Below are 24,564 nucleotides of genomic sequence, written 5' to 3' on the forward strand. Positions count from 1 at the left end.
TTGTGTAGCTAAACCGATCTCTCTTTCTATCCTTAGGAGGGTCTTTCTCAGTGACTCTATAAAGCAGATTCCTTCATCTGCAAGACACCTCATGCTAAATTGATTACTTTCTTCGTATTCAAGGTAGCTTAAGACACTGTTTAACCCGTTTTGAGTTTGAGTTAAGTGAAACCGAGTTGTCCTTTATAATTTATAATTATAATTTTTATTCTGAAACTTATTCAGTAATTCCTAGATTATGTTTTTGACTTTTATGTTCCTGAGAAATGATCGTGATAACGTTCAAGACACATGATAATCCTGTTATCTGGACATTAACGCTAATTATATTTCATTTTAAGCTTAAATACTAATGTACCCTTTGAGGTTATACTCGAAATAAGAAAACGGTGTGTGAAAAATATGTACATATGACACAACGTTTATTGGAGATGGCATTGTTATACACAAAAGATATAACGCAATATAAAATTGTACACTTTGGTAGAAATAAATGAAATTAAAATTCTTTAGCTGAATATCCACAACGCGCACTGGCAGAGCCTATAACCTAAGTCGTCTCCACAATTACCTTAGGCATAATACAAGAACACCAAGAGTAGCCAACATAACAAGGGTAGCCAACATAACAGTACCTAAAAACAATTAAGAAACAAAGAATAGTGTCATAAAATGCTGTGTGTATTCACTTCCTGAAATGCAATTCCAGTATCAGGACATGCACTTTTTGCGCCTATTTACTGGTACACGACATCTTAAGCGTTCGATTATTGCGACATAACCTAACTCATTATTAAAACCACTGAGAAATCAATAGCAACTATAGTCCCATCAAGCTGGCGCAGCATTCACATACGGAAAACGATAACGTAACCGAAATTCGATTAGTCGTTTTGCGAATCACCGGTTTATCACCGGCAGGCTGAGGGGGTAAACGGTTATTTCCCTCGCTTGGTGTGGCGGTAATCGGTTCCAGCCTCAGCTACCAGGCGCCGCGTCAGATAAGCGAGGGAGCAGCCAGTGTCTTCCGTGCTACGTCGCGGGCCCGCTCAATTGTGAAATTAAATGTGACAATGGCCGCTCCGATTTCAACACTCATTAGGTTGGCCTGTTGAAGTGGCGCGCGAATCATGAAATGTCAGTTAGCGGCTAGGTAAAACGAGCCGCGCTAATGTCATGCTATTTCGTGCCTCGAATTAGCCCCAGTCGGGACTTCTCTCCTAGTATCTCGTGTCCTAGTTACAACGATATTTTGGAGAAATTTGACGCCACGTGTCTATGGTGTTTGGTATCCGAAACCCTCGTCTAGTTGGTTTCGTTTGACTGAAACAGTTGTGTTGTGTTTATGCAAGATGATAGCTGTTGCCCAAAAGCGTTAGAAATATATGGGGTTAGGAAAACGAGGGTAAAAGTGATGGTTTTATCGTGTTGTAGGAAGTCTGTTTAATTACTAGAAATTGCATATCCAATTATGATGTGAATGTCCTTTGTTTCTGAAATTCGGGGAATCTTTTGATGGAGACAGTTAGAAAGTTTTAATTTGTTTTTCCAGCTTAAAGTGCCCTTTGTACGAAGTGGATTACGAGATTTGATCACTTTAATTACTTCCTTTATTGTTAAAGTGATTCTAATTATTTTCGTTTTAATCACCATTGTATACAGAGATTTATTTTTAAAAGTTCTTTCAGTGTTTTAAAAAGATACTTTCTTCCACCTGTCTTTCAACTGATACACGAAAAAATATTCAGCAAAATAGTTATAAAGTATCTATATATTTTTATTATTATTTTAAACAGTGAAATATGAAGGTTTCAGAATTGAATTACATTCAAGAACGTAGTGATTTTAAATAGAGAATGTGGAATACAGTTTTTGATACCACATATCATTTACGAGAAAATTGAGTTTGAATTTTAATCCAGTACGTTTCCACCGAACTGCAGCTTCAGTCGCTCGAGGGTATACGGAGTAAGAAGAACATTCATTGTCAGTCTAACCACTGACTCTATCTACTGTATTAAAAACGTTCTTCATACTCTGTATACCTCTCAATCATTTAGCCTGATAGTACCTCGGTGCACCTGCATTCATCTAAAATTCAAAGTCAGTTTCCTTAATAACCAAGAGCACATTGCAAAATTCTATTTCACATTTTCGACTTATTTTTTCACTCTTGCAGAATCACCCTTCTGCTTGCACAGCCGATTGCAATGTACTCTAAAAGATATAGGCTAATTTGCAGTTATGTTCACAGTGTATTATGCTATGCACACAAATCCTTCTGCCTCATGATATAATTCAAAGTTTAATTGCATTCTTCGCGTGCTTGTATTTGATAACAAAATTATATACAGCTGTTGTGTACGATATGTGTTAGTTATGGAACTAAAGTAGGTCTGGATAAAACTGATAAAGAGTTTCTTCCATAAAATACATAAGGAATAGACGTACGGTCTAACGCTTCATATTGTCCTGTTGTGGGTGTCAGTTCGAAAGTGCAGTATACTCTTACACAGCGCTCGTGTGTCCAACATTTGTGACATAGCAACAGAGAAAAATAGGATAAAGAAGAAGTAAATGAGGAAGCAAGTTGAGAGGATTGTGCTTTATCCTGGATCTGCCAGTGGATTCACCGGAAGACTATCGTGAAGACTTTGGTTAACAAGAGATAGGAGGAGGTGGGGACTTTGTATAAAGGAACAAAGGATAAAAAAGGTGTTTCAGTATGTGGAAAATTGAAACATGTAAATTCCTTGCATAAAAGAAATCGAAAACCTCTTTAGCGTTTCTGAGCCCGAGGCATTCTTCTTGATATGAAGACCATTAAAATTTCAGGCTTCAATTTCAGGGGGTGGGGTATCTAAATGCCAAGGCTTCTGACATTATTCGGATGAATTCTTTCTGATATCACGAATAAAGCAGGTTATTTAAGCGCAGTAAATATTTCTTAAACATTGAGGCCCTGAAGCACTAAATTAGTTTCTAACAATATACGTTATTAATTCTGATTAATAAATTAGGTAAATAACATACTTTCTGTAATACAATATTTATTCAACAATCAGAATTGATAAATTAAGATTACGACACTTTTTCATTATCTTTCATGGTGTCTTGGCTATCAATGTTCAAGTAACTAATTAAAGAAAGCACTGTTACAAAATTAGAATATTATCTAATACAATGGAAACCGTGTCATAGCGTTATGTAGCCTATCTTTTGTCATGTCACTGTCACTGTGATTATCCCACTAATTGTATTGTATCAATTCTACGTGAAGTGTCAACAAACTTATCTTGTCAAGCTCAATCACAAGTGATTTCGATAGTAGCTATACGATGTTTGACAGTTGATACATATCCGTATTAATGAGTATGCCATTGGATTAATGATATCACTGACTGAAGCCTTGACACTGTTATCAATAACAAGCCATTGAGCTTTGATAGCGACAAGTTAGGAAATAGATTTTAATTACTGTTATATGATAGACTTCGAAACGATCCATCAAAATCCCGCTAAAATGATAATAACAACAAATTTGACAGAATAATATTTTATGAACAGTATTTTTATAATAATTAAGTACTAGTTTCTGATTTGCTTCAGGAGTCCTTAGATAATTAATATTTATTTTCAATAGTATCGATAATAAATGTAGTAGCATACATAATTTGTTTATTATGTAAAGACTAAAGTAGTACACAGTTAAAATATTATGTATTTTATCTTATTATGTATCTCTATATAAATTTATAAATACGAATACTAATTCAGGTATAAAGCTATTATATTATAAAGTGGTAGATGCTTCTGTACATGTATAAAGTGGTTTATGGTTCTGGACGCCAATGACAAATGATGATTCGTCATGGCGTGTTACTCAAACAGAGCTAACCACCGCAGGTACAAACCTTACTGATGATCAAAGGGGCCATGGTCGCCATACAAATTGCCTCCTTGAATATAGTGGGGGAAATTGGGAGGTAGAGCACGAAATGAAGTGTCTTATTGTATTGTGTTGCTAAGGTGTCACTCAGATCTAGGGTCTAGGTCAGACCTATACCATTAGGACACGTTATTTCTTCCTCCACGTCTGGATTTCCCCCACTACACCCAAGAAGAGAATTCGTGTGGCAACCCTGGAAAGGTCGGCCACTGTGACACGACAGGTAACAAGTGGCAAGAAATAGCCATAGAAAGCGTAAATAAAGTGTGTTTGTGCAAATACATGATTAGCATAGTAATATTCAAGTCATTACACTAGAATCATAAACAACCAAAAAGTATCTTGTATTCCAATAGAACTGTTTCGCCAATTCAATTATTCGCAAATTTGAAAGGAATGAGTCGAACCAATTATAGGTAGGTTATGTTAGTATTCAAGAATACATTTTTGTTAAAACATTTTGTGTTTTTGAGGCGAGAAGTTTGAATTTTATCTAGACATTCTAACTTTACATTTTTAATATATAATATGTTTGTAGTCTTTTTATAAGACTTTTTGTGGGACGCAAATAGTGCTTGTCCAACTCACTTTTATTCATGAAATGGTTGGTCTTGCAGCGCTCCCTTCATCCAGATGGAACAATCTTAACTCCAAGCACTATTTAAACATCAAAATAAACAGTATAACATAAATAGTGTCATACTAGTTATTATTAATAGAAGTATTGAAAATTAAAATCAATTTTCTCTTAATATCAATAAATCAAGGAATACATCAACTAATATCGATGTAAATATATTACTGTTTGACATATAAACGACCCTCTCCGAAAACAGGCTGAAACCTTCTCACACTGATAAAGCAAGTAACTATATTTATCAACGTTTACCACCATCCGAGTATTGACTATCAATATTAAACATCCGATGATCCTTCTAGAGACTTAATATCACACCACGAGAAATTTGCATACTTTAACTCGGCTAATAAGTTTGGCACGTCCTGTATATATTAAAATCAATGGCGAAGCGAGAAGTTGCGGAAACGAGATCAGATGGAAAGCCCTCCGGTGGCCAGTAGAGAGGTCAGAAGTATAAAAGCAGGAAAGTTTGCTGCGCGAACTCCGCTCGCATATATTTTTCTCGAATACAAATTATTCAAGCTAATTCCAAGATTCCGGCTCGTTCGAGCGCACGCGATCGGCCATTTTGTACGCGGAACGCGGAAAAATGGCTCCATGTTTACGACGCGGCCGACCGAAAGTTTGTACGTCACCCAGCGGCATGTAACTTGAAAGTTACGATGAAAAAACTAACAATTCCAACTTTTTATTTTCGACGCCGCGGCAGCGTCGATACACGCTCACGCCCCGATCCTCTCGGGCCATTTACGTAACCCTTCCAAACAGGCGGACGATTTATATCGTTAATATTTTGCAACAATACTTCGACCCACTTTACACCATTATTCCGATTGCCCCGAAAGATTTGTCGACAGCGGCCGAAAGTCCAATATACTTAATGGAAAGTCGAATGCACGCGGTTTCGAACCAGAAAAAGGTCTCGTTTATTTCAGATCAATCGATTCGAAGCATTCTCCCCCCTCCGCTTCTTGCATCATCGTTTCTAGGGACAAAAATTTCCCCGACGATGTGATTCAAATGTTATTGCGCTATTCGATAACATTCGGCAATAATAGAGGTCACGGCGATGCTGAACGTCACCCGAGCTTAAATCGAAATGGAGTCCTCGGGGGCCATTGACGCAGAAAATAATCTGGTGAAATTATGTTTCGCAAAATTGATTTTATATCGGGCAGTCGTTATTGGATTCGTAAACGCGTGTATCCTGTTAGCCAACCGTAAGTAGGCAATACAGCTCCATTCATTATTGTCGCGATTGTTCATATTGATTTTGCTGTACTGTTCTGTGGATAATGTGGATGCACCTTTTGTTCTGCTGGCAGAGGTATTGGGAGCGATAGTTAAAACCATTATTTTTAGTGTGGCATTACTCTTCGTGTCGATCGAAATTTGAATAATTGAATTCCAATTAAGGTGAGTCTACGTTATGGAACGAAATATTGTTATGTAGCAAATTTATTTTTAATTTCGTTATATTTCTGTTTCCCTTTGGGATTCGACATAATCGACGTCTGGTGAAGAAAAGAAATTCTTTTTCCTTCAATGACAGTTTCATGCAAAAGATTTGTCTTCGTTTAAAAGTAAATTTCTTCAATTTTAATTGACGTTTTCTGGTTACTCAAAACGATTACGTGTATTTCGCGGTCAACACGGTGTTATCTGTTGTCATGTTGACTAATCTCTGCCACCATGTTTAATCCCACTGCACTGTACAGGGTGTTTTAGAAATATCTAATTTGTAATCATCCATAATTCGAGAAGGAAGGTACATAGGATATATTTTCATGACATTTTTTATTTGTTCTAGAGCATATATTCAGCTTCTGAAGTATTCACATGTACTTTTGAAACACTTTGTATGAAATAACACACTAGATAACAAAATTATAAAATTCGTTACTTTTGTTTTCTTTTGTGACTCAGAAAATGGTATATAAGATGTTACATAATATGATTCGTTTTGTGTTTCTAAATAATATTAGCACTGTTATATAATATATTATGTTATATAGTATAGACTCAGCTTTAACCTCACATTTGAGGAGTAGAAGATACTTATAAAAAGACAAATTTATGTATTAGTGATTCGTGTTTGTCTCGTCGAAGAAAAAAGCGAAAAAAATGACAAAAAGATTGTGATGATAAGAAGTAAAAGTGGCACCGACGAGTTTATAACGAAAAAGTATCTATAGTGATACAGTAAAAAAAAGTTCCCTATATCTTTATTATTAAAAATAATAAACAATATCTCATGCTAATATAAAATCCTCTTTCTAATCTTCAGTTTTTAGAAATTCTAGTTCCTAATTTGTTCATTTCCAGAAGTTCCAATTGAAATTTCTTATTTTCAAGAGCTCTACTTACCCAATTCACATTTTCAGGACCTTAACCTCTAAAAAGCTTCTTTTTCATCATTTCTATCCCGTATAAAAGCGGAATGAACAATAACAGCTGGAGATATACAGTAAATGAACAATTCGTGTACCGAAAAATTGCAAAAAGTTCGGCTAATTGAATTGCGTGAAGTTTGCTTTTAACCGTCAAAACGCTTCCACCGTTTTGCCTCCTATTATTCCACATGTGGGACATAGAGGAAAGCAAAGTGGAGGAAGAGCTTTGTTCTCAACAGCAGCTCCGCGCAATCTGATCATCCAAAACTCTAACAATTTACAAAGGACAAAGGACTTCTTTAGCATACACGTTTCTTCTCCAATTTTATCATATTGTACGATAAAACGCACACAAAAAGAGAAAAAGAAACTTTCACCCTCGGTCCGTGGTTAAACTGAATTTTACGGTACACTTTGTAATAAATTCCTGAATCGTAAAATATTTTGTAAATACCTTCACTATTATCCCTTTTATTACGAGAATAAACTTTACCAAGTGTTGGTCAATATTTTGGAAGGCACATTATTTCATAAAACCAACTATAAAGCACTTTTATTGACACTAGTCGAGAAAGGTAATTCGCTCATCAATTTTCTGTGTCGGTGAATGTGCCATTGCTCTTGTTGGATAAAGTGAAGAGCAAATCTGGAAAATAGCGCAATTGCGGCGGTTACGCCGTTTGGGGGGGATGGCGCGAGCAACCGACTCGCCGACAATGAGTATAAGAGACATCTATGGAATTATTATGTTTCAGCTCTACCCGAAGGCAAGCCCATTATCGTATCGGAGCGCGAACGTTACGAGCCAGGAGACACTTTGATAGCAAATTGTAGCTTACCGCCCTCGAAGCCAGCAGCTCATCTCTCATTCACCCTGAACAACGTGGCGGTAAGTGATCCCTATAATCTATGCGTCATTATCGAGTTCACAGTTAGGGGGAACCGTGAAATTAATGGTGTAAGAGTGTATTTATGCGGGACGGAGAAAGTGGCTGAATGTTTGAAAAGGTAAACGGCGATAATTAAAATTAAAACGAAGGCTGTTATCGGGCAGCTTTCTTTATTGCGTGATGTGGCTTAACAGTTTAGCTGATAAACTGTTTCAGAATATTTCTGCACATATTTACTGATATATAAAGATAAACGTGTTTAGTTTTTAAGGATCATTGACGATCAGTAAATATTAAATATTATAGTATGCATCGATTTCAATTGTTAGGGTTGGTAACTAATGGTTGGTGTAGAACCAGAAATAAAAACGTCACGTTGCTTGAGGAATGATTCTACCTTTAGGTATTATACATTTATGTATTGGGTTCAGTCGCAGTGATTAATGTCATTCAAATTTCAATTAAGATAAAGATTATATCAACGTGTAAATGACTAACGTTGAATATTTTAATTGAGTACAGTGTAGTTAACGAACTATTCATAACTTCTGAAATCAATTCAAATGATGGTTACATAAATTTAAATCGAATTTAAATTTTAATCGAAATATCTTTTTTTGACAGTGGAAGAGTTTCATATAAAAGAATTGAGATTTTGGTATTGTTTGAATAAAAATTACGTTTTGAATTTTTATAATATTTTCATCATAAAATCGTATATTAGAATACGTTATACGTACAGCTTGCTACTATTATTATGGCTTTTATTCGATATTCATAAATAATTCACTATATTCCCATAAATATATACACAGAAAACATTAACTAATAAAAAGTGATGTCAATAACGCCTAACGTGAATTTAAAAAATCATCGACAATTTACCTAAAAATCCTACCAGCTTCGATTATTAAATTCAATAAATATTTAAAGTTAAAATCTCGCCAGCAACTCCACCCGAAGAAACAGCGCAATATTTTATCGACATCAATATATACCTTTACAAACTGAAAAACTTTTATTCCCAGATGCTTTTTCGCTCTTCCCTCCCGAATCAATTTTCAGCGATGGTATCAGCCGCGCTCCGTCCTATATACGTACACACACGTGCACACACGGCCAAAATAATTGCACGATATACGAGGAGACCGTGGAAGTTATCGCAGTATGAAAGTTTGAGGAGCTCTATAAAAGTTAAGGAGGTTAAGCAAAGAAGAGAACTTTCCCTTTTGAAAAATCTTTCCGGCTGCACGTTCTATGGGTCTGTGTACATTAGCCCCCGCTGTCTCCTTTCACGAAGGATTTGTTTCTCATAATTTCTCGATCCCTCCCTCCACCCGAATGATCGCCTGCAAAGAGGATTCTCGTACCTCCCATTCAGAGGATACGCTCTGGCGCAGCCAGTGACCAGCATTCAATTCGGTGTATAAATTAAATTCAGAGGCTAACAAAAGTCTAGTCCAATTAACTTTTTAGGGGCGCCAGGCGCCAAAGGTGGCCTTTGGCGACGCATCGCGCTGTTATCCCCTGAGAGGACAGCGTAGGATCTCATTATCCGATACGGCTAAATACGTGTGCACCTGCAAAATGAAATGTCTTCCACATTCAAATCAACCGACCCGATTTCGGCCGAGGCGGACGCCTGTGAACGCTGCACGTGTTTTCACGGAAAATATTTGGCGAGAACGTTGCGTTGACACACGCTAAAATATCGAAAAACTGATCCCTGTCGGGGATCAAAAATCATTTGGGAACGTGTACGAAATGAATGATTGAATAATCTGGGAGAATAGCTTCTGTTGATATCGATGAGTTTGATGTTGCAGAGTTGGTTATGTCCTGGTGTCAGGGTGTCCATGTATATTTGCAATTAGGTGCAGTATGTTTTAGCGTGGTTTAGTAACGATTTACATACTGTGTGAAAGATTAGACAGGGAAACTCTGATCTAGTGTTAGTGGAGTTTGCAAGTTTTGGGAGATCGAGATCTTTGATTAGCCCTCATTCTGCCACTTAACTCCCTCTTTGATTCCATCGAGAGTCACGTGAGTCGTGGAGGTAGTACAGAAGCATGCACGAGGTTATTGTTCGGGAAATAACACTTAGTAGCTTAGACTAGTGAACTCTAATATACAGTGTATTTAACGACAAGTATCAGAAATTTAAAAAATTCAAAGTTTTGAAAAATTTTCAGAAAAAGTTTAAAAAAGCAACTAAAATAGATGTGAAATATGTATGTCTGACTTGGGACTTATTTTACTGCCGATGTGCACCAATCAGGTCAGGCACAGGAATGTCAGTAGAATAAATCCCAAGTCAGACACATTTAACAGAAACTTTAAGAGTTTTCTCAACAATTACTAACTCTGGAACAGTCTTAAACGTAATTTTGTGAATCTTAATTATCGTCCTATTTTAAAATGTAGATTCACCTCTTGAATGTATTATGTATTATTGACTCATCGCTTACGTTTATTTGAACTAGTAATTAAGGTAGTTAATATTCATAAAAATTGAAATTTATTTAACTCCCTAAGCTAAATGTAATCTAATGGAACTCCAATTAGCATCTTTGAGTTATGATCTACATTTAAATTAAAAATTGTAATTTACAACTGAAGTTTTCAGACTGCAATACAATAAGAAATTTTATGACATTTTGAAGACAATTTGAATTGGAAGGTAATGAAAGTAGAGTGGCTCTGCATTAGAAGTCAAAAAGATAAGTCAAAATGACTCAAAAATTATGCTTGAAATACACTTTTGAAACCGAATTTCATTTTACAGAACTATTTAGTTATTTTGAAACCAATGCATTTTCTCTACATGATTTAAAAATTGAAAAAGTTTTTGGAAAATATATTTATTAAGAAAAAATTAATGAAAATAATGTGTCGAAAGTCTTATCGTATTATTTGACTCTTTTTTGGAAGGGAATATTCAGTAGTCCACAATTTACTCGAATTCTACTCGAAAAGATTTTGTTTAACAGTTCTAAATACGCGTATCACTAGATAACTAAATTTCACACACAAAATTACTAACTTTTTTACTTTTTCCACGAATCTTACCACCTTCTGGAGCCTATTCTCATAATCTATTCACAGTCTACTGAACACTTTGATCTCTCAAGCGAAATGTGTGATCTTTCGTACACACACCACGGTTGCCAACTTTATTACACAGAAACATCTAGATACTAGCTAATGAAAGTTCTATTTCCTCTTCTCTTACTATATTACGTCATGATTACGTGATAAATAAAATCGAATATATTCCACCAACCCATTTTGCATCTTATTTTTATGAAAACTCCTCGTTTGATCTCGAATTCTGAAGGAGGAAACTCAAACGAAAGGAGGTACGCTATATCCTTAGCGCGTGCAATCGTAAAAGACCTCTCGCAAGGTACGCTTATAATAAAGACACTCGATTCTTCCTGCGATGAGATTGAGAAAATTAGCACATGCAAGGAAACGTCTTCTTATGGGGAACTAAGAGTTTGAACTGAGTAGATTTGAACTGAGTAGATTTGAACTGAGTAGATATTGAACCGATGGAACTCGCAGAGTACATCAGGAAGTGAAAGAAATAAGTAATTTTGTAAATAATGTTCGCCCACTGAGCTGTGGTTCTTCATCCCATATTTTAACTACTAATTACAATTAGATTACAGATACTCAATTGGTAAACATTACGTATTTACAGCGTCGATAAACGAATTTGTTTCTTCTTGTTAGGATGGTCAATTTGATCTCTCATAGCATTGACATCAAAAGTCAACACGATAAATGATAATTGACTTAACAATAGTTTTCAAGAGGAAAAATATCATTATAATAGACTTATCTATGGAAGACAGTACTATATTTTTGATATATTTTATCATGTAAAGTCACTACCTTTTTACTTTTACCGTCAGTTATGAAACAGCTTGCATGATAAAATTGTCATTTATTTGAACTCTACAATGTTTCATCGAAATATGGAGTTACAGTTGGAAATGCTCTTGTACATGCATTATTTCATCTGCATTTCATGAATATTATAAAATACCTTGAAATATTAAAAGTTGAAATGTTCTTCCCGGCTGGAATTTCTGTTCTGTCCGAATAAAAATTCAGATAAATATTGTATTATTTGAAAAATAATATTTATTACTTTTTAATAAATTCTATTATCTTTTCCTTTAGAAAGCTAAAAAAATTATTTTTAAATTAAAAAATTTAAAAAAATTTAACGAGAATAATTAGAGTATATTATTATTAAATTTTTACAATTTTGAATAAAATTCTGACTACGATTTACAGTAGGTAGCAATAATAGTAAATTGCAAGAAAATTCTAGTTGCAATGCATGTATGTATAATTAAAATAATTACATTGTGAAGTTATAATCTGAATACCAAGTTTTACTTAAATATGAGCATAATTTATTAATCCTTGAGTGTTAATCTCAGTGCTAAAATAAACAATTTTTATCGTAATTTTGTAAGATGTAATAATTCTGCAAAGTTATAAGCGATTAAAACTGTTTTCTTCGTAATTTCAACTATTTCTGTTAAATAATTGCTGAAACTTCATTTCAATTCTCAGGAGAACTCCAGATTTATGGAATCGTTAACTTTCAACCCTAACGATTTCACTTTTTTTTCTGTTGCGTAAGTTCCGAGTTTTCATTTTTGATTCCAAATAAACTGTTAGTAATTTGTCGGTACGAGCCTCGTTACTAACTGTAAAATCCTGAAAACAGAAAGTACGACTGAAGGTAATAATTTGTTGTACGCGGAGAAGTTTCACCATTAAAAGTTGCTTCCTGGTGGTTGATGATAATTTTGCGTAGAAGTACAAGTAGGTAAATACTACGCACTGCTTAGTAAATGCTTAAGTCCCGACTCGTGTTTTATCGTACATTGTTAATTGAAAGAAGACATTAAACAGAATATACATAACTACATTTTAAATCAGTATAATGAAAGAAATTCTTGCAAAGTGTTCATTTCTGAAAATATTACAGATTAATCTTTCTATGATATCATATTTCACTCCATAAAATGTAATCATCAACGTAAAATAAAAATTGAACTACTGTGGAGTCTCCTACGAAAATGGCCACAAAAATTCTTAATGATCTCTGGAACATAGCTTGATAACACCCCTATATACTATCATTCCATATTACTTTGTTTTATGTGTGGAACACTCGTGGCCATAAACTCTGCAACTCGTGTTCAACAGTTTCTCGTGAAAAATTAATTTTAAAAAATAACTGGCCCTTCGTGTACAAGAAAATGATAAAAATATGTGGCATTTTCTATAAAATATTCCAACCCTAAAAATTAAGTGCTACATGGAAATTTTAACGAAATGGAGTCCAGGCAATCCCTTAGTCTCTGATATTTATGGGTTAATAAACGTTGTATGTGAGCGATTGAGAGGAGCCATGTTAAATGACAGCCATTGCGAGTTGGATAGTACTCTCCCTTATCGCCGAGCTCGTGTGTGAAATGATAAAATGACGCGTTTCTAGAGCGATGGTAAACGCACATTTTTACAGAACCATAAAACAGCGCGGCAGAGTAGGTTCCACCAGAGCGTCAAGCCAAGACGGAGAAGAAGCCGCTATAACGTTCCCCATATCGAGGCGATGCCAGGCGCCATCCCCGTATGTTTATCAGAAATGAGAGAAGCCGTAAGGCAAATACAGCTCCCAGGTCCTCGTCAGGCGACGACAATGGACGACCGAGTCTCCAAGATTTTTATTTCCGTCCCTTCTTTCGTTCCGCGTCGATCTGTCACTTCTTCCTCCGCTCGATTACCTACCTTGAGTGCCACCAAGTTTTCAAGATCACTTCAGCGCAAATGGATGCCGTACAACCTGTTCCAGGTTGTTTTCATAGTAGATTTTATTCACGTTGCTAAGGTCTGCTTTCCAAGAATCGGGATATGTGTTCCATTTGAAGAGTTTGAAGATATGTGCTGGAGTACCTTTAGGTCCAACTTCTTCCAAGTGCACCTTTCAGAGTATCTGTAAGATGTTAGTGGATCTGATTGGTTCCGCGGAAAAGCATAAAGACGGCACATGTGCGTTTCCCTTGTTGGTGGAATTGGTCACACCTATTACTACTACTTGTAGTGAGTCGAATACTCTTCTTACCCTCGCGCTGTCACGCTGACATCTTCTGAGCTCCTAGCAATACCTATGACCTGGACTTAAGGAGTACCTTGAGATGAGAGGAATGTTTATTAAGTTTGATGGCAGAAGAAGTTTGCGTAATATACAGCTGTCAGTGATTTATATGAGTGATAGATAGAACATCAATTAAGAAATATTTAACAGATTTTGGATGCTGACCAACAGAGGCAGGTTTACATTCAGTTGCTCCTAACTGTATCCTTACATTGTGGTTATATTTTTTGAGAAATATTTTTCTGGCTTTTAAGCTGAGATCATCTCAAACGATTGGTCTTTTGATGGCCCCAACTACCGTGTATTAGAACACTAACTGGGTATTAGAGAACCAGCCAATTGGTAAGGTAAGTAGTACCCAAGCCTTTTAGAGTTCCTTAGGTAGTTAGAGTAGCAATCAGGGCCTAGGATAATCTAAAACAGTTTCAAGAGCACTTAAGCTGTTCTTTAGCTAATCTAGATATTAATCAGGGCAGGCTGAACTATTCAAGTTCTCACTGAGAGTCAATTCGATTATATGTATTCATTTTTGAGTAGTTTTTCTATAATTATTTAGTAGCTTTTTGTAGACTGCCTTCATCGAATGGCATCCCTTAAACATCAGTTCACCTAGTCCCAGTATCTACCTAATCTCATCTTTCTGACTAATTTTTAATCTACCTTAGTAATTACTTATCTAACATTATCTATTATCAGAATCTACAAGCTGGACGTTTGTGTCACTTTGTTACAGTTTGGGTATATGCTATTAAACTTTAATAAAATCAACAAAAATATTAGCCTGTTCTTTAAAAAGGCTGATTCTTTGGTCATTTAAAACTGACATGTTAGATTAGACACATGGATTGAGATGTTTATTTAAAGATTCTTCATTTGTGCAGGTATATGTTCCTAAAATAGAAACATTTCGTTATTCAGTCACCTATTTGTCATTCATATCGTATTACTGTTTCCTAAGAGGACATGAACATTAAAGCGTCTTAATAAAATATTGTCATCTCAAAGCCTTAGTTATCAATAGGTACCACAACAGCCAACTTGCTAAGCTAAGACAGTTCCAGTCAAGGATCTCAGACTGCAGACTTTGAAGATAGTAACAAGTGCTTACGTGACTCCCTGTACTTGAATGTTACTCGTTGACGCGGGTCATGTGACCACTCGTGACTACCTTCTTGATCTGCAGTCTTGAGATCCCTGGTTCCAATATCCCTAGATCAGCGACTATCATATCCCACTTTAAAGTGATCAGTGCAATATTACGTCAGTGTAAGCTCACTTTTCTGACACATTTTTGAAGTCAACTGACACTCATGATAGTCCTCTTTGATCTCCTCAAAGGAGTCAATAACAGTGTACATAAGTAACAAATTTTTATTCTAAATAATCTCAAGCTGCAGTAGACATAATAGCCAGGTTATAACGTGGAAATTCTGCATGATAAGGTTAGGTCTCCCGAATTGTATAAATGTAAAATAGCACTTGTTCCTACGATTACTCGCTATTATGTGTACTACAGCTTGAGATTATTTAGAATAAAAATCAGCGACTATCATATCCCATTTTAAAGTGATCAGTGCAATATTACGTCAGTGTAAGCTCACTTTTCTGACACATTTTTGAAGTCAACTGATACTCATGATAGTCATCTTTGATCTCCTCAAAGGAGTCAATAACAGTGTACATAAGTAACAAATTTTTATTCTAAATAATCTCAAGCTGTAGTAGACATAATAGCCAGGTTATAACGTGGAAATTCTGCATGATAAGGTTAGGTCTCCCGAATTGTATAAATGTAAAATAGCACTTGTTCCTACGATTACTCGCTTATAAGCGTATCGTTAAACTTGTCTGCTTCGGTTTTTGTTCCACCACGCAGCGTCTATTTCTCAATAACGCAGGGGGCTCCGTTCGAACGAGTTTTGTTTCGTATTCATGCAGAATATTTTGCATTCATATGCCTCCCATGAAGCTGTCGAATTCCAAAGTGGCAAATTGCCGCGGTCTCGCCGACTTTCCGCGGGCTTTCTCGTTAAGCAGATTATTTCTGACGCGTTGTCACCGGCAACGCTGACCGGAAGCCACGAATATTTTCCACGATTTAACTCTTGGTGGGCTTGCTACAAGAATAGATGCAGCACATCTTGATATTTAGATTTATCGCTGGCTTTTTTCACGTCGGTGATACAAGATTGCGTTTGTTGATATGTGTCTTTGAAAAATTGATGTCTTTTATATAGAAGGTAATAAAAATTGCTCGCTTTAAGGATTATTTTGTTTTTGTTATGAAAAATTCTTTTGCTATATTGTCTCTATAAGTTAAAAAAGTTTGATAAGAAATGTACTTTAGAAAAATTTTTTAATCTTTTAACTGCCATATTTTATTTAGATTTTTAGAAATATTTTTTTAAAGAATTACAGTTGTTCAAAAATCCTTTAACTCTTCTAGTTATTTATGTATTTACAAAGGTTGTATATAATATTTGTCCAAAACATTGAACATTTTTGTTAGAAACTTGTCAGTATTTTGATTAATGCTTTATATGTATGTACAGAATCACGAATATTAACACGTTTTTTATATGCAATACTGATAACTCTATAAATGTCACAAATGAATCCTTTATGGAAAATTTTTCAATTTTAAATTACAGAACAATCAAGATTCAAAGTATTTATGTTTCATATCAATTAAATTAATATCAGACTCAGTCAATGTAAAAATATCGTATCCGTTTCATTGCAGTAAAGGGCTTCACTTTCTCTTCTGCGTTGTGGCTGCATATTTTACATTTGCATTTAAAATTTAATTTTCCTGGCATGTGAAAAAATATTTGAGAGTCAAGCTGGCTTGATATTTTCCCTCGTGCAATTTCGAGGGTATTAGTTTTTTATATCATTTGCTGCTAAATGAGGTAATTAATTGGCAATGGAGAAGCTTCAAATGTGGTTAATTATGAAAAAAAAATTAATCAACGTTATATTTTCGAAATTTTTGTGTATTTATAAATATACTGTGAATGAATAATTTCAACTTTAAAATTTTATTCTGAAACATTCCTTAGCATATCTAAAACGGTCCCTAGGTTTAATTCAATACTAACCATAAGAAAAATGCTTAAAGTTTCCCTACGTTTTCAATGTGTCTTCAAGATGGTGTTCTCCTCTACCCATAACTTCTCACAGAAATTTATCCACGACCCAGAAGAGAGATTCAACAAAAAATACAATACATAAGCAAACGTTTGTATAAGCCAATGCTGAAAGACAGTTTCTACTACATCTTTCAAATACTTAACCAAATTAAATCTGTATTCGCTACTTATTACAACTTTACTCCCCCTGTATAACAGTTACTGCTTCCCTCGTCAGCCCTTCCATAACCTATAAATCGAAATATCAGTGTTGTCAACCGAACAGCAGTAATCCAGGGAAGACTTACATGAAATCGTCCATTCGCCTCCCAACTAAAATCCGTGGAACGTAATTGATTTAAGACGTGGCAACTTTCAGCGCTGAATTGCTCAGCACAGGTAAATGGATTGAAAGGGGTAGCAGTTGTGCAAAGGGACGAAAAGCTGAGAACTTTATTGGCCCGTAAGTTGCCACCTGAAGGTAGTAGCGATCGTTGTCCGTGCACTCACGGCTTCTCGGGGAGACTGCTCTCTCGTATTTTCTTTTCGTTGCTCATGCTGGTGAAGCCTCCAAGGTTTTGTTGTTTCTGCGGCTCGGTGAGTTACAGACATTATAAAGCACGGACACGACAGTCCTGGGAATTCGCAGGAAACGCAACGATCTTCGTGGAGGGCCCCACGACCCGGAAATCGAAGAAACTATGAAACTTAGGTCGTGCTGGGGTAAATGCTCTGATAAGTAACATTCTGCGCTGGTTTCTCTTGGTAAACGAAGTCATTTTGGTGTCTAGTGATTTTCGATTCCCTTCTATGGGTACTGAGTATTGGAATCGTTACTGAACTTGTGGTAGTTTTTGTGTTTCCCTATATTGGATATTAATTGAATTTAGTTTTTGAACGTTGGACATTAATTGAATTTGTTTCTCGAGTGTTGGATATTAATTGAATTTGGTTTTTGAATAAAAGTTCCTTAGATTGGTGTTTGTGACATTTTGTCAATATGTACGTTTTGTACGTATGTGTCAAGGAGGACATTACAGTGTGAGCAACAGTTAAGCAACAGTGTTAAGCATTTCTTTTATAGTTATTATTGAATAATATATATAGGGACTTTTTACACTAAGTTAGAAGACATTTTAGTTTTATTTTCAAGACATGAATGTTGCATACCGTTTCTATCTTCTGTTTCACATTTCATGATTATTAGATTGGTAATTTTCTCAATTTGAATATTAAAATGGAATTTGTAATTTATGCAAAGGATAATAAAATGATAATAAAACAGTTGTACGAAAGCACAGGAGTACAACTGACTTTATTGGAACGACGATTCACCGAATCACGGGCTACAGCCTTATTCGAATGAGAATCGTTCGATCGTAGTATTGTTCTTACGAGCCGCTGAAATGGACCCGATCTGAAACTTTTGTTAGCCGAAATGATAATATCCTCGGGAACACGTAATAGAAAGTTGTATTACTCGAGATTACAGTTTGCACTTGGATTTTTCAACTGTGTTGAAACAAGCTCTAAGCTACTGAGTTTGTATGAAGTCTGAGTTTGAACTACGTTTATTAAAATATCTTCTATCATGCTACATGCTTCTATCATCCTCTTATTATAGAAAATTGTTATTTTCTAGCAGATATGATACTAAAATAGAACGTTAAATACTACTGAATGTACTTAATTATATGGACTCTCATTTAGGATTACTGTACAGGATTCTCTAGCCATCAGAATTAATGTTTCTTTTAACCATAATTTCAGAGACAATGATTATATAAAATTGTTTCTTTTAGAATATTTAACATACAATCCTATGCATTTGGAAATTGATCAATTGTGCATTAAGCGTGACTGTGACTGTGATGGTTGATGTAAGTGTGACAGACAGGAAGGAACAGAGAAAAGCAAAGTGTGTCATCCTGCGCTAGCTAATAGACTCATCAGTAAGGCTACATAGCAGACATTGCCTTAGCTGCGGGGATGAACAGACCAGGTCAGGAGTGTTTGTATGAAAGGATGGCTGAAGGACATTTTCAGGAAAACGGTAGACAAGAGAAGACACGAGAAGGCAGGATAAAGTCTAGTGGCGAAGTATTTGTGGAGGAGGTTCGACCACAATGACAATTCTTGTTGACAAGGAAAACGCAAGGATGTAAAAATTGCTCTTACAATTAGAGTGATACTGGTGCCAACAAGTTTTCAAAGAATAAATATAAATCTAAATTTTCATGTTTAATAACTCTCTCATGAAGGAAAACACTATAAAGTGATATAAACAACACTATAAAGTGAATACAAACATAAATGAAAAATAACATTATTCAAAATTGACGCCATTCTACACATGATACAATGTTTAATAAACAAAGCGTGGAATTTAAATCCTTCCTTTCATAACAAATATTTGATCCACTCCAAAGAATAGGTTCCAAATGAATCCTGCACCCATGGAGTCAATTAACGAGTAACCAAAAACCTGCCATAAAAATAACTGTTACCACATAATAATTCGTATTGCAGTTATTGGAGTTACTCTATGTATACTGTCAGTAACACATTTCGCCTGACCACAGCACACTACGGGGCAACAATTCCCTACTTCAAGACTGTCATTTAAACAGTCGTATCAAAGGTAGTTGCACAACTTGTCGTACGATAAATCGTCACATCTGTGGATCCCTTAACTGAAGGCTGGTCATCTAACAGCCATTTGCTGTGCCGTGAAAGTAACGAGGGCGTGCCGTGCCGCCCGCGGTGAAGGTAGCTTTGTGGGTACATATATTGGTAATTGTTCAAACTATGGGCATAACGAGGAAAATGAATCTCCGACGAAACGCGGGTAACTACACGTGCACGATAATGATCCGATTCGGTCTTGTCGAATTGGATGAGCCCGTAAACACGTGTTTATCACCTGCAGGCACAATAACGATGCACGAACGACGCCGCGAATCGATCGCAGCATCATCAACCTCTTTCTTGCACCGATCCCGCGCCCGAGTTCGAACTAACGGCGCTAGTGCAATAAACAGTGCGACGTGGGATACCTTCAAAAGATTAATGCGATACTGTTTTCACTCGCTGTTAATTCACAACTCGTTACCAGGATTGAGACTGTTATATGGCAAAACTATTTGCTCTAACTAGATTCGATATTTAAACCGAAATAGAAAGGAAATTGAAATATTGGAAATAAGATGGTGGTAGGGAATAAAGAGATGGTCCGTGGTTGGTCACTGATTTTCAGAGAATGAAATTATATACATAACTAAGCCACCTTGCCAAGATCTCACCCAACTCTAACGTAGACTCTTAAATTCTACAATTCTCATATCCACGAATCTTGAAATTGAACTACCTAGCCCAGGTCTAACTCAAACATAAACCAAACCTAACCTAAAGATTCTACAATTCTCATATCCACAAATCTTTGAATCCAGCTACCTAACAGAGACCTAATTCGAACTTAATCTCAGACCTAACTCAAATTGTGCTATCAAATCCCACGATTCTCATACCCAAAAATTCTCAAATTCAACAAAATTAGTGCAATAGTTTCATTATTACTTATAGTTTGCACGGAATCCTAACAGAGACCTAATTCGAACTTAATCTCAGACCTAACTCAAAAATTGTGCTATCAAGTCCCACGATTCTCATACCCAAAAATCTCAAATTCAACAAAATTAGTGCAGTAGTTTCATTATTACTTATAGTTTGCACGGAATCCTAACAGAGACCTAATTCGAACTTAATCTCAGACCTAACTCAAAAATTGTGCTATCAAGTCCCACGATTCTCATACCCAAAAATCTCAAATTCAACAAAATTAGTGCAATAGTTTCATTATTACTTATAGTTTGCACGGAATCCTAACAGAGACCTAATTCGAACTTAATCTCAGACCTAACTCAAAAATTGTGCTATCAAGTCCCACAATTCTCATACCCAAAAATCTCAAATTCAACAAAATTAGTGCAATAGTTTCATTATTACTTATAGTTTGCACGGAATCCTAACAGAGACCTAATTCGAACTTAATCTTAGACCTAACTCAAAAATTGTGCTATCAAGTCCTACGATTCTCATACCCAGAAATTCTCAAATTCAACAAAATTGGCGCAATAGTTTCATTATTACTTATAGTTTGCACGGAATCCTCAGCAGGTTTGGCATTGACTACGTTATTGATCAGAGGGTAGGTAGCACGATCAGGAATCGCAACCGGTCACAGTGAGCATCGGGAAGAAGCCAGAACGGCAAGGAATCTCGCGCGGGAACGTCGAAATGAATTCCTGTGATTTACGGCAGTGCCGCGTGCAGAGGAATAGCTGAGATTATAGCATTCTGACACTACTTTTATTCTCCATAGTAAATAGACGGGTGTCTAAAGTGATAACGCAAGGGGATTTTCTTGGACGATGGACGGATCTTTATTCCATCCGTGCAGCGCCGCCGTCGTACACAAACAACGGCCCACTTTCCCGCGTGGCTTCGACATAATGAAATGCATCGTCTTTTGAGGATATAATCCAATGCAGATTAAAACCCAGACTGCGCGCCCTGGCTGCGTTCCCTCGCCCACCGCGATACAAATTGCAGAGCAGCAGCGGAAGAAGAGAAAAGGGTGTCGAGGCTAATCCGAAGCGGAGCTCGTCACGACTTTATGGACGGAGCTGACTGAGTGGAGAGGCATCCTTAGCAGGAAAAATCGAGGTCGACAGGGCAGTTTCTCTTCTCGCCTTTTTTCCAAGTCCACAAGCGCGACCAGTTACGTACGCCTCTTTGCGGTGTCATCGAATCTCCTAGAGATGTTCGTGGCGCGCAGGTTGAAGGAGAGGGAAATCGGGTAACGACCTGGCCCTAACCACCTAGCCAAACTAACCCATCGACTCCTGTCTGTCTTCCTTCCTCCCGTTCGCTCCTCTCCTCCTGTTTCGCTTCTTCTCCGCTTCCTCCATCCGGCGCACTCCGTCTGTCCCTCCTTCTTCGCCCGGTGTCTCATTCATTAAGTCTCAAGAACGGTCTTGCAATCTCTATAGGGTCGTCAGTAGACGCGTACACGACGTGCCGTTTGTTCTGCTCTGAAACTCGAGATGTCCTCCTCGGATAACACGGCCAGACCGTCACCGCTCATACAAATGCGCGCGTAGGTATCGTCGACGACGAACACCGCTGCACGAATGACGTAATAAAGTCTCCCGCGTCTCGAGATAATGAAAGTTTACACCCCCTAGCGCGGCCCACGACCACGACGGAGAATTGCGCCGCTTGACCCATCTGCTGAACATCTTCATCAGTCAGTTTTGTTGCGAGGCACCAGATCGATCGTCCGCCGGCACACTGATCCTCGGTCATCCTCTCTGGCCGCAGCGCGCGTACGCGTACACACGTTGGAACACCGAATTTCAACGTGGCCAGGCACAGACAATGTAATCACGTTGTTTGCCTGCTCGTTCTATCATACGAACACGGAAGGTGGGCGGATTCCAATCATCCTTCGACCACCTTTGACTGTCGCCTTTCATCTGTTCGTTATGAGGTTTTTGCGACTGGTGAATGAACACTTTGGCGTGGAATGATGAGTGATCCAGAAAAGTTTAGTAAAGTGTGTTGTGAGTTAATTTTGGCTTTTAACTTTTTGGTGATCTTTGGGCTGCGTTATGTTTTGGATAGCTTTAGTAAGTGAGTAGTATTAGATACTCCAGAAAGGAATACTCTGACAAAGGGTTATAGAAGTTGGGGGAGCATAGGATTACCTTTTGGTGGAATACCATGAAACTAAATTGGAAAATTAAAATTTATGAGGAAAAATTGCTTAATTATAGGTGCATATCTTTGTACTGTGGGTTTGCAGAAAATGTCAAGACGGAACAAGATCAGGACAAGGACTCCAAAGAGAGTAGTTGCTTGTTTTGGAATCTAAAATGAAGTGATTATTATTTGTTAAAATAATGTGGTAAAAACCAAATATAAAATAACGGATTAAGTATACAAATATGCACATAAGAAATAATAGAACCTAAGTACACTGATGTTAGTATAATAAGAGTCATCATTAAGACATAATTAGGACAGTGACCTTAAAAAGACTTTTTCTACGTAATGTGAACCATTTATAAGGTCAGGGGTAGGTTAAAGTACTAAATGCAAAAAAAAAATAGTGCAATAGAGGTTAGTGCTTATGGATTAGAACCAACAAATGTACACTTAACAAGGTTCCAATCTAAACTACTATTATTAAAAATCCCGAATAAGAATAGTGAAGTCGTAAATTTTTCATGTTTTTAATTTACGAGCACTATTTTTTCAAAAGAATTAAGAGGGGAGCTTAATTTTGATAAATGCGTATTTTATGTCTTGTCTTCGTAAATTGTGGAGTGTTTTTAAAATAACTACTGCTGTCCCAAGTTAAAACGTCGAATGCAAAGAGAATGACTTCCTTTTCAGTCCAAGTAATTGAGTGATTCACAAGGAAACGCAGACGTATTCCGCTGTCATAAAAATCTTGCAGCGGCAGGTAGAAGTTAAGTAAGTGGTACTCGAGGCAAATGCGCTTAAAGATACAAGCTCTTGCGTGCGTTACGCTTACGAGAAGAGACCCCGAGCGTAACACGAACTTTTCAACTATATCTTGCGCGCTTCTTAAACTCTCCGCCTTAATTACAGTGGAATAGTCATACAATCTCGAACAACAATTGATATTGTTACGAAGACACCAGCCAGAGTCTTGGTATGGGAAGAAAATACGTCAAGGGGTTATAGAGTCAAAGGAAAGGATCAAAGATTATTGAAAAATTAAAAACCAAAGCTTGTTAAAAAGAATAATTTGGACTTTGTTGTTTGTATTTGCACACATCAAATTTAATGCCTCAAGTATAAATTTTTATCGACTTATGCACTGTGAAAGTATTAACATTTATAGTGAAGGTAATCTAAAAGAACTTTAGTATTTCAACGAGATTAAGTAATAATAGGGAAATATATCTGGTTGTGAGCTTAAAAGTTACAACGTATTTTTAGAGTATGCAAAACTAGTTTGAGAATGTCACGTTACGCTTTTGTAGTCGTTTCCTTATTGCCTACACAAGTGTTAGCATTAGGGAGAGGAATGTGGAAAGTCTGGTCCACTCAGTTCGTTACAGTATGTACATAGTTGGCCTTTCTTCTTCCCTGTCCACGTCGTCAGCCTTTCCTTTTTTCTTTTAGTTAAACTGCTTTTAACTTGCGTAACACTAACAGTTTTATATTAGTGATATTTATCGTCTGCAAATTAGCTCTGAATCAGAGATATCAATTTAATATAAGCATACTAAATTACCATTTGTTAAACACGCCTATAAGTCAAAATAAAATACTCAATAC

The 24,564-nt window shown here is 36.5% G+C and overlaps 1 protein-coding gene across 1 annotated transcript in view; it reads left to right on the plus strand.

The window, feature by feature from the left end:
• LOC143181714 (uncharacterized) overlaps positions 1 to 24,564 on the plus strand; it is a 181,124-nt gene that overhangs the window by 112,988 nt on the left and 43,572 nt on the right. Inside the window, exon 4 of the mRNA XM_076382262.1 lies at positions 7,738 to 7,871. Within this exon, the coding sequence (XP_076238377.1) occupies positions 7,738 to 7,871 (134 nt within the window). The remainder of the gene's footprint in view (positions 1 to 7,737; positions 7,872 to 24,564) is intronic.

This window comes from Calliopsis andreniformis, chromosome 7, assembly GCF_051401765.1.
Source record: "Calliopsis andreniformis isolate RMS-2024a chromosome 7, iyCalAndr_principal, whole genome shotgun sequence".
NCBI classification, from domain to species: Eukaryota; Metazoa; Arthropoda; class Insecta; order Hymenoptera; family Andrenidae; genus Calliopsis; species Calliopsis andreniformis.